At 41.7% G+C, this 11126-nt stretch overlaps 1 protein-coding gene across 1 annotated transcript; it reads left to right on the top strand.

Annotated features, from left to right (window-relative positions):
- The first annotated feature begins 3642 nt into the window (after positions 1–3642).
- Positions 3643–10809, top strand: ADI1 (acireductone dioxygenase 1). Its single transcript, XM_067294261.1, has 4 exons — positions 3643–3794; positions 5632–5751; positions 7437–7616; positions 9327–10809. Exons 1-4 carry the CDS (start codon positions 3675–3677, stop codon positions 9447–9449), a joined length of 543 nt encoding a protein of 180 aa, XP_067150362.1. The 5' UTR covers positions 3643–3674; the 3' UTR covers positions 9450–10809.
- The last annotated feature ends 317 nt before the right edge of the window (positions 10810–11126 follow it).

Raw genomic sequence — 11126 nt, 5'->3', positions numbered from 1 at the left:
GTTATCTGTTAACAGCGCAAAGTAGCGCGTGTGTGGGGGCTGTATGTGTGAGCCAGGGTGGGAGGGAGATCAATGACCGAATAACTATTAATGTGCTTTGGCATTGTGGCAGTAGCAATAACATCTTTAGAAGTGGATTTGTAACATTCACATGTGGTTCACACTATCATCAGTTATAGCATCTGTATATGTTTTCATCATGTTAACTGCTTCTACTGCAAATTAGCATGAACAAACTAAAAAGCCAGATCACAAGAAAACTGGAACAACCCTTTTTTTGCTACTACTCTTCAAGCTGCTTAAACTTCCAAACTCTGTTTCTTGCTTCCTGTTTCCAATAGCTCAATTTTTTTCTGTATACTGGTTCTCATTAGCCATGTTTAGTTCCCCTTCCCTGTTGTCCCATTGTCTGTTTTATCTGAAATGGGATTAGGAGATGATCAGCTTCTCCAGATTTGGATGCCTAGTGTTTGACTTAATTTTTCCATCAGTGATGGGATTAATGGAATAGCTACTGTGTGCTTGAATTACAGAGTAATTACTAATAGTTTTATTTTTCTATACATCTAATTGGTGATGCTAAACAAGTTTGATATGTTTTCCTTGTCAACTTTTTTGTAAGGCATTTAATACCATTGGCTAGTATGGCTAAAGCTAGAAGTCATTTAATTTCTTATTTTAATTAATAGGAGAGCTGAAGCTTGATTTCTTACTAGTTCTCTGTCCTTACATTCCTCTTGCCTCCTTACTTGAGGCAAAGTACAGGCTCTCTTGTGTATTTAGAGCCACATGAATTGTGATTAGACTTAGGAAACTGGCTAGCTACTAGTTAATAGGTGAACGTTTTTTTTTTTCTCCCATACAAAACTGCACTGTAAAACTCATCTAGGGGTGAGGTAGCATGGTGATTAATTTTGATGCTCTCCTTCTATCTACATACTTTTTTTTTTTAAGGAACTTTGACTTGAAGGAAAATAGCCAGTCATCTCTGATCAAATGTCTAGTTGAAGCAGAGTTTAAAAGTGTGATAAACAGTGTACTGGGAAGGTGGCATTTGAGTGGGTCTGTATTCTAGAAAGCAGTGGCTTTGAAAAAATGTGGTAGGTAATGATGGGTAAATCATAACATCAGTTAAGTAACTTTACCACCTGCAGTAATTCCTGAATGTGGAAACTGGGAATCTCTGACAGGAAACAGTCTCATGTTAGTTTAATGCAAATGTTCATCATCCTCATTCTGGATATTCAGAATAGAAGAAAGGTCAGAGGAGAGTTTTAAAATTAAGAAGTTAGAGTGGTTAAAGGGTGGAAAGTGAACGGTGTTTCTCAACAGGACTGAACAGAGACTTGAGAACCCAAAGAGTGTCAGCGGTTTGAATCATCCTTTATAGGGAACGAAAACTCTAGAGGGTGTTCCCATTTAACAGATGTAGTTCTGGCTGGGTTTATATGATTCTAAAACTAAATGTGAACTATACCAACATTAGACTAGTTTATATGTAATGTAATGGGAGTCACTGTTAAGTTTTATTCAGAGTAGATAACCAGTATTGTTTATGCATTAAAGATGATACATTAAAATGATCTGGTAATATTTCTAAGAATCCAAGAAACAGTGGTAAGACTAGACATTTTGGTAAGTCTAAAATCCTCAGTTTTTAGGGAAGAAGAGTAGGGAATGTTTGAGGAGGGCTTGTTTCTTTCTTCAGATGTGTTCTTCATCCTTTCATTGAGTTTAGCTGGCTTTTGGCTTATCTACCATATCGAATCGTACAACAGTTGAGGTTGGAAGGAGACCTCTGGAGGTCATCTAGTCCAACCACCCTGCTTAAAGCAGGGTCAACTAGAGCAGTTAGGTTTTGAATATCTCCAAGGATGGAGACAGAACAACTTTTCTTAGCCAGTGTGACCCAGTGTTACTACTCTTCTTTCCTTTTATTTATTTATTTTTTTTCTCCTTATTGTGATGTTGCAGTGCAGGTCTTTGAGACTGACTGGTAAATTCTAGCCTGCCCTAGCAGCAATGCTCAGACCGTCAATACTGATTTAAAGTTAGGCATGGCGTGTGCTCCAGCATGTGAGCCAAAATGGCTAGTGCCTGTAAGAAGCCTCTTTTACTAGCAAATATTTTTTGATGGAGTAGTGGACTGGAGCTAGAGATGCACTTTCATCATGGAAGGGCCTTGTGGAAGTAGAGGCTGGGTCTAAGCACATAGATTCATGATGGTAAACAAAAGTCATTTTAGGAACGAGAGTTGGTGACATACAAGTTGCAGGGAGCAATCTTTGCATCAGTTGAGAAGACTGTAGGAGACTGTCACTGACTTACTACTGAGGAAGACTCAGGTCACAGGTGACCGGAGGTAGGTGAATGAAACAGGCTTTGTGGGAAAGGTGAAGGGATATCCAGTATGTTTCAGGGAGAATGGAACTCTGTCTTCTAGCAGGTTAAGACAGAAAGGGAGGAATTAGACTCTCAAGGAAGGCTCCAGATGAGAGTTAAAATGAAGTTCTTGTAGAATGAGGCTAAACTTCTGTGGCTGCAGTGTGATTGCTGTGATGTGAGATCAGTCGCACAGAAAGTGTGGTGTTCTGTAACTTTCTGAAAAGGGGGAAATGTTGGTCATAAACTGAAACTCAGAACAGTTAAGGGTTGAAAATAACAGTTCTTTATTTAGGACTACCAGTGTCTAAAAATTATTTAGAGGTTATGCCAGATGTGTAACTCCCAGATAAAAAAATTCTCAAATGATTCTCAAAAAATGATTCTCAGAGGAGCTATCAGTACGTTATGGCTCATGGTGTCTGCGTAGCTGCTGACAACGGTTTTGGAGGATAGCTTTTTTCAGGGACTGTAGTAAACTGCAGGCGCTTCGGGAAGTAGTCAGGCCCCCTGTTGCCTCTGTAAGCACACTGTTCACCTTTCCCCTATTTATGCCTAAAACTATCCCTGAAGAGAAGCAGGAGGTTTGAACTTTTAATGGTGATGATTTTAAGCAACAGAAACATCGTAACAATGTTTCACTAAGGTATTGTGGGAATGAGAGCATGATGGAGAACCTGCTTCCTACACAGTTTACAGTTGTTCTTGCTAGGATTCATGTACCTGTACAACACAAATGGGATCTTGTTTACTCTGTATCCTAAATGCAGGCAAGGCATCAGAGGAAAAACAAAGTGGGGGTTCTTAATCTGCTCAGCCCTTAGGTATGATGGTAAAGGTGCCAAGTAAAAATTTTTATTTATTTTTTTAAGCAAGTTTGCCTCTAGCATCTTTTTTATTTTATCTTACCATGCCATCCCTAAACTTAAGTATAAAAACTAACACCGCTGCCTCAAACACAAATGACTTTTCTTAAACATTTTTTCATCTCTTCTTTCAGTTTCTGGCACCAGGAACATTAAAAAAACAAAAAAACAAAAAAACCTGCCTCTGCTCAAAGCATGCTGAACATGGTATGCCGTGTAGAGCTGGCAGAAGCTCTGCTGAAAACTGAAGGAAAACTGAAAGAAAGCAGTCTCCGGTCCCGTAGCGCTGGCTGCCCTCCCGCGCTACGCGAGCACCTGAAGCGGTGAAAGCTCTGGGCCGCCTGGGCCGCGCCTGTGGCGCTGCGGCTGTTTGTATCGGCGCGGGGGCGGGCCGGGGCCGGGGCCGGGGCCGGGGCCGCCCTCGCCATGGTGGAGGCCTGGTACATGGACGAGTCCCCGGCGGACCAGCGGGCGCCGCACAGGCTGCAGCCCAACCGCGCCGTCGCCCTGCAGCAGCTGCGCGAGCTCGGCGTCCGCTACCGCAAAGTAAGCGGCGCGCAGGGGCGCCCAGCCGCCGCCGCCGCCGCCTCCCCGCGGAGAGACGGGCCTGGCGGCTCGGCCTGCCGCCCCGCTGCACCCCAGCCAGGCGGCGCCGGCGGCGAGCCCCCCCCCGCGTGGGCCCGGCCGCCTTCCCCGGCGCCGGAAAGCTGCCGCGTCGGCCGGTGCCGCGGGCCCGGAGCAGGCCTGTCCGCGGGCCCGTCCGGCCTCCCTCCCGGCCGCCCCGTGAGGCGCTGCGGGCGCGGGGAAGGCGGGCCTGGGCCTAGCGCAGCCGGGCCTCAGCCTGTTGGAAGATTAAAAAAAATTACCAGTGTTTTTAAAAACAACTGAAAGGTGCAAAGCGTACTCAAAAGAGGAATCGTGCTGTATCGTGCTGGGTGGGTTTTTAATTCTAACTGACGGCAGAGATGAGGGTGATGCGAGCCGCGTTTCTGTGGCCGCAGCCTCCTCCCTCCACGTTTTCCATGTTGGTGTTCCCAGAAATGGCGCAGGGGCAACAGAGGACCCTTAGGCCTCCTGGGAAGCACAGGAAATGTCTGGGAGGGTTGTGATTATGATTTTGAATTTAGAGATGCTGGATGAGATCAGTGGAGACGAATGAAAAATTCTCAGCAGGTTTATGTGTGTGGCATAGTTAGCAAGTAACCCTGATCTTCTTCCACAGGATTTTCTAAAAGGAAACACAAGCCTGGTCAGACTGTGTCGCATTTTTGCATTTATGAGAAAGAGTCCTTTTAAGGGCGGTTCAGAGGGAAGAGCTGCTTGATGGAGAATTTCTGGCACAGGCTACTAATCAAACTGTAAAATATATTCATTAGGGACTCTTGATTTCTTTCCCCTGTAGTCATATCTCCTGCGCTTGCTGGAGTGTAGCAAAACTGATAATAGAGAATCTTGAGAGTATCTTTAGGGGATTGTGACATATGTTGCTGGTGAGACTTAAGTCTTGGAAGTGTGTTATTTTCTGTGTAAGGTAAGGGCATGTTGCAAGGGTTAATAAACAATTGAAAATCTTATGCAAGATAGATAATCTAACCTTAGATAACCTTTCATTTTTCTGTGTTATTAGCATCTCTTCCACCTTCAGGGTTGTGGCACCATAAGTACTGAGCAAAGAAAATTAGTTGTATCCAAAACAATTTAATGAAGTTCTGAAGTAACTAATGAAGATCCCAGAGTTGTCACCTCTTAATTTAATCTTGTTTATTGCTGTCATGTTTCTGCTGTTTTCCATACCACAATAAATTTGTGTTCTTGGAAGCATGTCATGCCAAATGAAAAAGCAGTAGTGAAAGTAACTGGTGCAAATCACATACGTTTCTGCTAGTGTTTCCGAACTTAAGAAACTGGGATGCAGCAGCAACAGGAAGGACTTTCAGATGATTTCCTTATGAGGAGTACAGGATATAGTTAAATCTAATGAATTTGGCTTTTGAATGATAAACAGACTGTAGGAGCAGTGTGTAAAGACAAGGTTAATTTTCTTCAACAGTAAGTCCTTCTGGGAAGTCCATGCTGATTTTGAAAAGTCAGTTTTTTATCATTCTTGATTTTCTCTTTAGACTACGTGATAACCAGAGAGCAACTCTGCTGGATTTATTAGTATCCAGTATATCATTTGACATATGATATTTACACACTAATGTGTTGACCTTTCTGTCTTGGAAATAGGTACATGGCCTGTATACCTATAGAGAGCTAACTTAACTACCCATTTGAGTTATTTGCCTCTCCTTTGACACTCTTGATAGCTTAGTCTTTTCCACATTAGTGTCTTGAATTGTCTTAAACACTGAATACATTCTTTTTCCTGCCTATTCTTTAGCTGGATGCTGATAACTATGAGACTGATCCATGTCTGAAGGAGATTCGGAAAGCAGAAAACTATTCTTGGATGGATATAATAACTATACAAAAAGACAAGCTTCCAAATTATGAAGAAAAGGTACGCAAGTCACTGCTTTTGGATGAGGATTTGAGCTCTGAAGTCAACCACTAGAGTGTGCAGCCAGCTTCTTACATGTATGCATAGACCCTGCTCTTCAGAGCTGAGATTATTTCCATGTTTAAAATACATCCTGTACTGATGTCTTTATCTTTCAAAAGGCAGTTTTGCTATTATTTTTAAAATAGGAGAGGATAGGCCTTTTGCTTTCATAGATTGCCTTCAAAGATTTTTAGGATAGTTTCCTTAACTATGTGTCATGTTGAAACTAAGATAGCTACAAATAGAACCCTGCAAATCCTGACCTATCCTCTGAAAGCCTCATCTGGGTGAAGGTAAGCTGTTGCCAGCTGTGGGCTCTGAAGGCTGAAAAATCCATAAACCGAAGAACACCTTAGAGTCTGACTGCTTGCAAAATGCATCTTTTCAAAGTATATGTTAACATCATGGAATATGAGGGACACCTTCCTTTAGCAAGAATTTTTTTTTTAACTTGGGAAGTTGATATCCTGCCTGTTTCAAAACAGAAGAATATGAACGCTGTCAGGTTCTCAGATAAGCATTCCAGAAGGAACTTTCTCCTCCCTGTCTCAGGATGTGGGTATGCAAGTGTGACTTGAATACAGTAACTCAGGGGATTAGCAGTGGTATTTCACCATATTTTCATTAAATATTTGTCCATTTATTATTTTTTTCTTTTTTTGAAATCTCATTGTATTATACTGGTTTAAAGTTTTTGATAAGGTGAATTAGATGGGAACTTGGGTTGCCTGGATGGCCTCTACCTGATATGAGGATAGGCCTTCTTTGGCAGGGCATACAGACTTTTGCTCATTTTGCCATGCTGAAACAGTAAGGGTTGAGAAGTACGTTTCAGGGATGCCTGAACTAGTGTGGCTAAGCAGCATCCAGACCTAAGCAGTGATACTATGCAGCATTGCACTATTCTGTGTGGACTTACTAGCTCAGGTCTCTACTTGTTGAACCTTTAAAGCATGTTTTGTTTTGTGTTGTAAAATGTTTGAAGAATTCTTCATTCCAGGAGAGAGAGTGTTGCTGCTGCTGTCTAAGAAGGAAGAGCCTGGAGTTGGGACTCTGGTCTTAGTATGTTGATGGTTGATATATGAATGATATATTGTTTACATAATGCAGTAGGTGGGCCATGTTTGGCAATAATTACTTTTTGATATAGAAAATGAGGTATGGTAGCTTGTGGAGCTAGTTCAACCCTCAACAAGCGTAAAAAAAAGCAATAATTTCTTCCTCTATCTTATTTTTGCATTTCAGGGAAAAAAGGGCACAGAATGGTCCAGCTTAACTGCAGGGACCAAATCCTGTGGCGGGAAGCTTTGCCCTTTCCTCTCTGAAATGGGTTTGAGCATTACTGTGACTCAGAGTGTGGTTATGTGCAGCCATATCTTCTGTTTCTTGTCAGTGATATCTTCCAAAGGAAGTACAGCAATATCATTAGAAGTGTCCTGAGACTGGGTCTGGACTCAGGTCTGACCAGTGACTGGTCTGACCAGACTGGCCACTTTAACTACGTTAACATCCGTTAGTTAAATAACTATGCAGTTACTGTTTAAAAGCCTCTGTTTTTGTCCGCTTTGCCAAATGTTTCTACTAGATTTCTTTAGAGTTTTTTCCTGTCTTCAACAATTTTAAGAGACATTTACTATCCCTAGATAAAAACATTTTATGAAGAACATTTGCACCTAGACGATGAAATTCGCTACATCTTAGATGGATCTGGCTATTTTGATGTTCGAGACAAGGATGACAAGTGGATCCGGATTTCCATGGAAAAAGGAGACATGATAACCCTCCCTGCTGGCATATATCACCGATTTACACTGGATGAGAATGTATGTTATTATAGATTACAGTAAGTTTTGATGACAAATATATGTGAATATATTTCATATTAGTAACTGCATGCCATGAGACTTGCAGTTCATTAGCAAACTGTATAAAATATGAAAAAGGAATATGAAAAATACTAAATAATTCATAGCATCTGAACCTTTCATCTCTAGGTCACAAATGTAGCTTCAGCTCATCAGCTTTAACTGCAGGTCATTGCCACGTGATACCTGTAGTGTATCTGATGTGAACATGGTGTGCCAAGCCCTGCGGCTGTCCCTCACACAGTTGCCGCTACTTTTCACTGAGGTGGAGAGATGGATCCTTCTGTGTTGCCTTGTTGATCTTCTCTTGTGGGGATAAACAGAACATATCTGTGTGCAGCAGTGGCATTTTTCATGAGTGCTAATCACCTTCAGGGAAAGAATGATTTAAGGGTCCAGAACTGCTACTTGCAGCTAGGAGATGCTAGGCTGAATGTTGCCTTCACAGTAAGTGACCTGCTTTAGGAGGGTATTTTTGGCCATGGGGTTGTGAGATTGCACACATAGTTATGGTCTGTGTGCCTATGTTTGTAATCTCAGCCTCAGCCCTGGAAAGTGGGGGGAATTTGTACTGTTGTCTCTTTGTGTAGCAAAACCCCATCTCTGGCATAGCCTTGTATGTGGTATAGTATTGAATCAGCTGCCTGAGTAGCAGATACTGTGTATGTAGGAAAGGAAAGCCCAACTTTTAATGTCTGCAATTAGAGATTCACAGTGAATCAGCTACAGTTGCTAATTTTTAAGGCTTTTTCTTTATGTGGACAAAATACAAGGGGATATGGGTCAAGAGTTGGGTATGGGTATGGATTGAGACCTCAACAAGACGTCTTAAATGTCCTTTTCAAGGACTTTAGTCCAGAAATGCTGTCTTCAAGTTCCCACTTAAGTTCTTTATGTACTTTTAGACCCTTCAGTTAAGTTCTTTAGGTGCCTAACTTTATTCCTGACATTGCAGAACACCTAGATGCAAGATAAGCACTTAGTAGTGTTTGCAAAACAGGTAGGGCCTAAACTTGCAATGTAGTTAACAGAAGAAAAGAGAGTTCCCTATAACTCAGTAGTCAGAGCACTTCTCCAGGATGTAAAATTCCCTTTTCTGCTTCCACAGCTGCACTTTCTGACCCGATAAGCTGTCAGTAGGGGCTCTTCTTGCTTTTGAAGTCTGAAGACTTACCACTTTCCGCAGCATTATTTGTTGGCTGGTTTATGCATTTCCCATTCAGCTTTTATGGCTCCCACTCTGAGGCTTGTGATATTCCTCAAGCATTGTGTAGCGACCTTAGGTGTTGTGAATGCCATTGTATAACTAAGCAGCTAGGAATTAGATTCCACATTGCTCAGTATTGTGGATTTAGTGCAAAATGATTTGCACAAGACTGTTTTTTTCCTTTCTTTGAAACAGAAGCACTCTCCTTGCCCTGCTGGGAGGCACTATGGTTTGCGATGCAATATAGCACTGCTTAGTTGCAACATCTCCCACTGCAGTAGCTGGGAGCTGGAAAACAGCATAGTGGTACAATTCTCTGGAACATGTGGAGCTGTCAGTCCATCTTGAAATGCTTTTGAAAATTGCTACAGAAGTGCAAATGAAACTCTTAACTTCGGAATTAAGATCCTGTAGAAAGGAGCTCTTTCTTACATTACTTGTGCCTTCTTGTTCTTTGACAGAATTACGTGAAGGCAATGAGGCTATTTGTTGGAGAACCAGTCTGGACAGCATACAACCGGCCAGCTGATCATTTTCCTGCTAGGAAACAGTATATGAAGTTTTTGACTGAACAAGCACAGTAAAGGTCTCTGAAACCTGATAGGTGAAACAGCCTGAAGCTCTATCAGAATAAATGTAAATGGTGGTTTTTCACTATTTACACTTGCATATACTCTTAGAATCACAGAATCATAGAAAAATTTAGGTTGAAAGGTCACCTGGAGGTCATTTAGTTCAATCAACTGCTCAGTGTAGGGGCAACTTCAAAGTTTGATTAGGTTCCTCAAGGCCTTGTCTAGTTGAGTTTTGAAAATCTGCAATGGTGGAGGTTTCACAGTTTCTGTGGGTACCCATTTCAGTGCTTAACCATTGTCATGGGCAAAAAATTTTTTCTTTATGCTCAATGTGAACTCCCTTGTTGCAACTTGTGGTTGTTGCCTCTCGCCCTTTCATTGAATGCCCGAGAAGAGTCTGGCTCTGTGTTCTCTAATATCCTTTCCTCTAGTGGTAGACTGCAGTTAGATCCCCTCTTACCCTTCTCTTCTCCAGGCGAGACAAATCAATATCCTTACCTGGACTATCCCCAGTCCAGCTAATGAAGATGTTAAACATTATTGGCCCTAGTTTTGATCGCTGAGGAACGTTGCTCATAACCAGATTACAGTTAGACTTGAACCACTGACTAATTTGAGCCTGATGGTCCAGCAGTTTTTCAACACCTTGCAGTCTGTCTCCAGTCTGGCTACAAGACTGCTATGGGAATCTGTGTTGAAAGCCTTGCTAAAGTCAAGGTAAATGACATTCACTGTTTCCCCTCCTCCACAGAGCCAGTTGTTTCTTCCTAGGTGGCAGTCAGGATGGTCAGGCACAATCTGCCTTCAGTAAATTGGTGCTGGCTGTTCCCAGTCACCTTCTTGTATTTCATGTGCCTGGAATGGCTTCTGTGAACATTTTCTTCATAATTTTCCTGGTGACTGAAGTGAGGCTGACCAGCCTGTAGTTCCTCCTTCTCACCTTTTTTGAAGATGGATGTAACATCTGCCTTTTTCCAGTTACTAAGATTTCTCCTCATCTCTATGACATTTCAAAGATGATAGCAACCTTGCAGTTACATTAGCTGGTTGCATTTATACTGCTCAAGAATCCATTTTCTATCCTTTTTTTCTTGATATTTCTGGCAGGTAGAATTGGGAGAGGTGGGCTACATTAATATTCATTCTGTTCTGAATCCATGCTAATGAAGTATGTAGGATTCTGTTTTTAATTAAAGAAAATAAACCCTCCTTCATTTTTGTCTAAAAATGTTCTCAAGATAAATTTGCATAATCGGCATTTTAGTATGCAGCTTCCCTAGTTCTGCCCTGGTACGCAAAACTGTGGTTTTCTTGCAGTAAAATGCAGATATTTGCTCTTTTGAGTTATTAATAAAATTACTTTGTCTTAGGTGCATGTGGTTTTTTTTCTTTTTTTTCTTGTCTTAATGTTAATTAAGGACACGTTCAACAACAGTGTTGCTATTAATCAGCTTTTATTCCTTGTTCCACTACTGGCTTGTTCTGTAACACTGGACCAATCGTTTACTGTGTGCCTCAGTTTCTTTAGCTGTAAAATGGAAAATTGTTAAATTTGCTGGTTCAGTTGCTTGAGGTTTTCAGTGGATGCTTTGCAGTTACACAGTATGTGCTGCCCCTTAGCAATGGACACAGAAGTGGTGTTTTTGACTATGAATTTGCTTTTTACAATGACAAAGTATGTCAGCA

This window comes from Apteryx mantelli, chromosome 3 (genome assembly GCF_036417845.1).
Source record: "Apteryx mantelli isolate bAptMan1 chromosome 3, bAptMan1.hap1, whole genome shotgun sequence".
Taxonomy (NCBI): domain Eukaryota; kingdom Metazoa; phylum Chordata; class Aves; order Apterygiformes; family Apterygidae; genus Apteryx; species Apteryx mantelli.
This window is presented reverse-complemented; position numbering and strand designations above follow the sequence as displayed.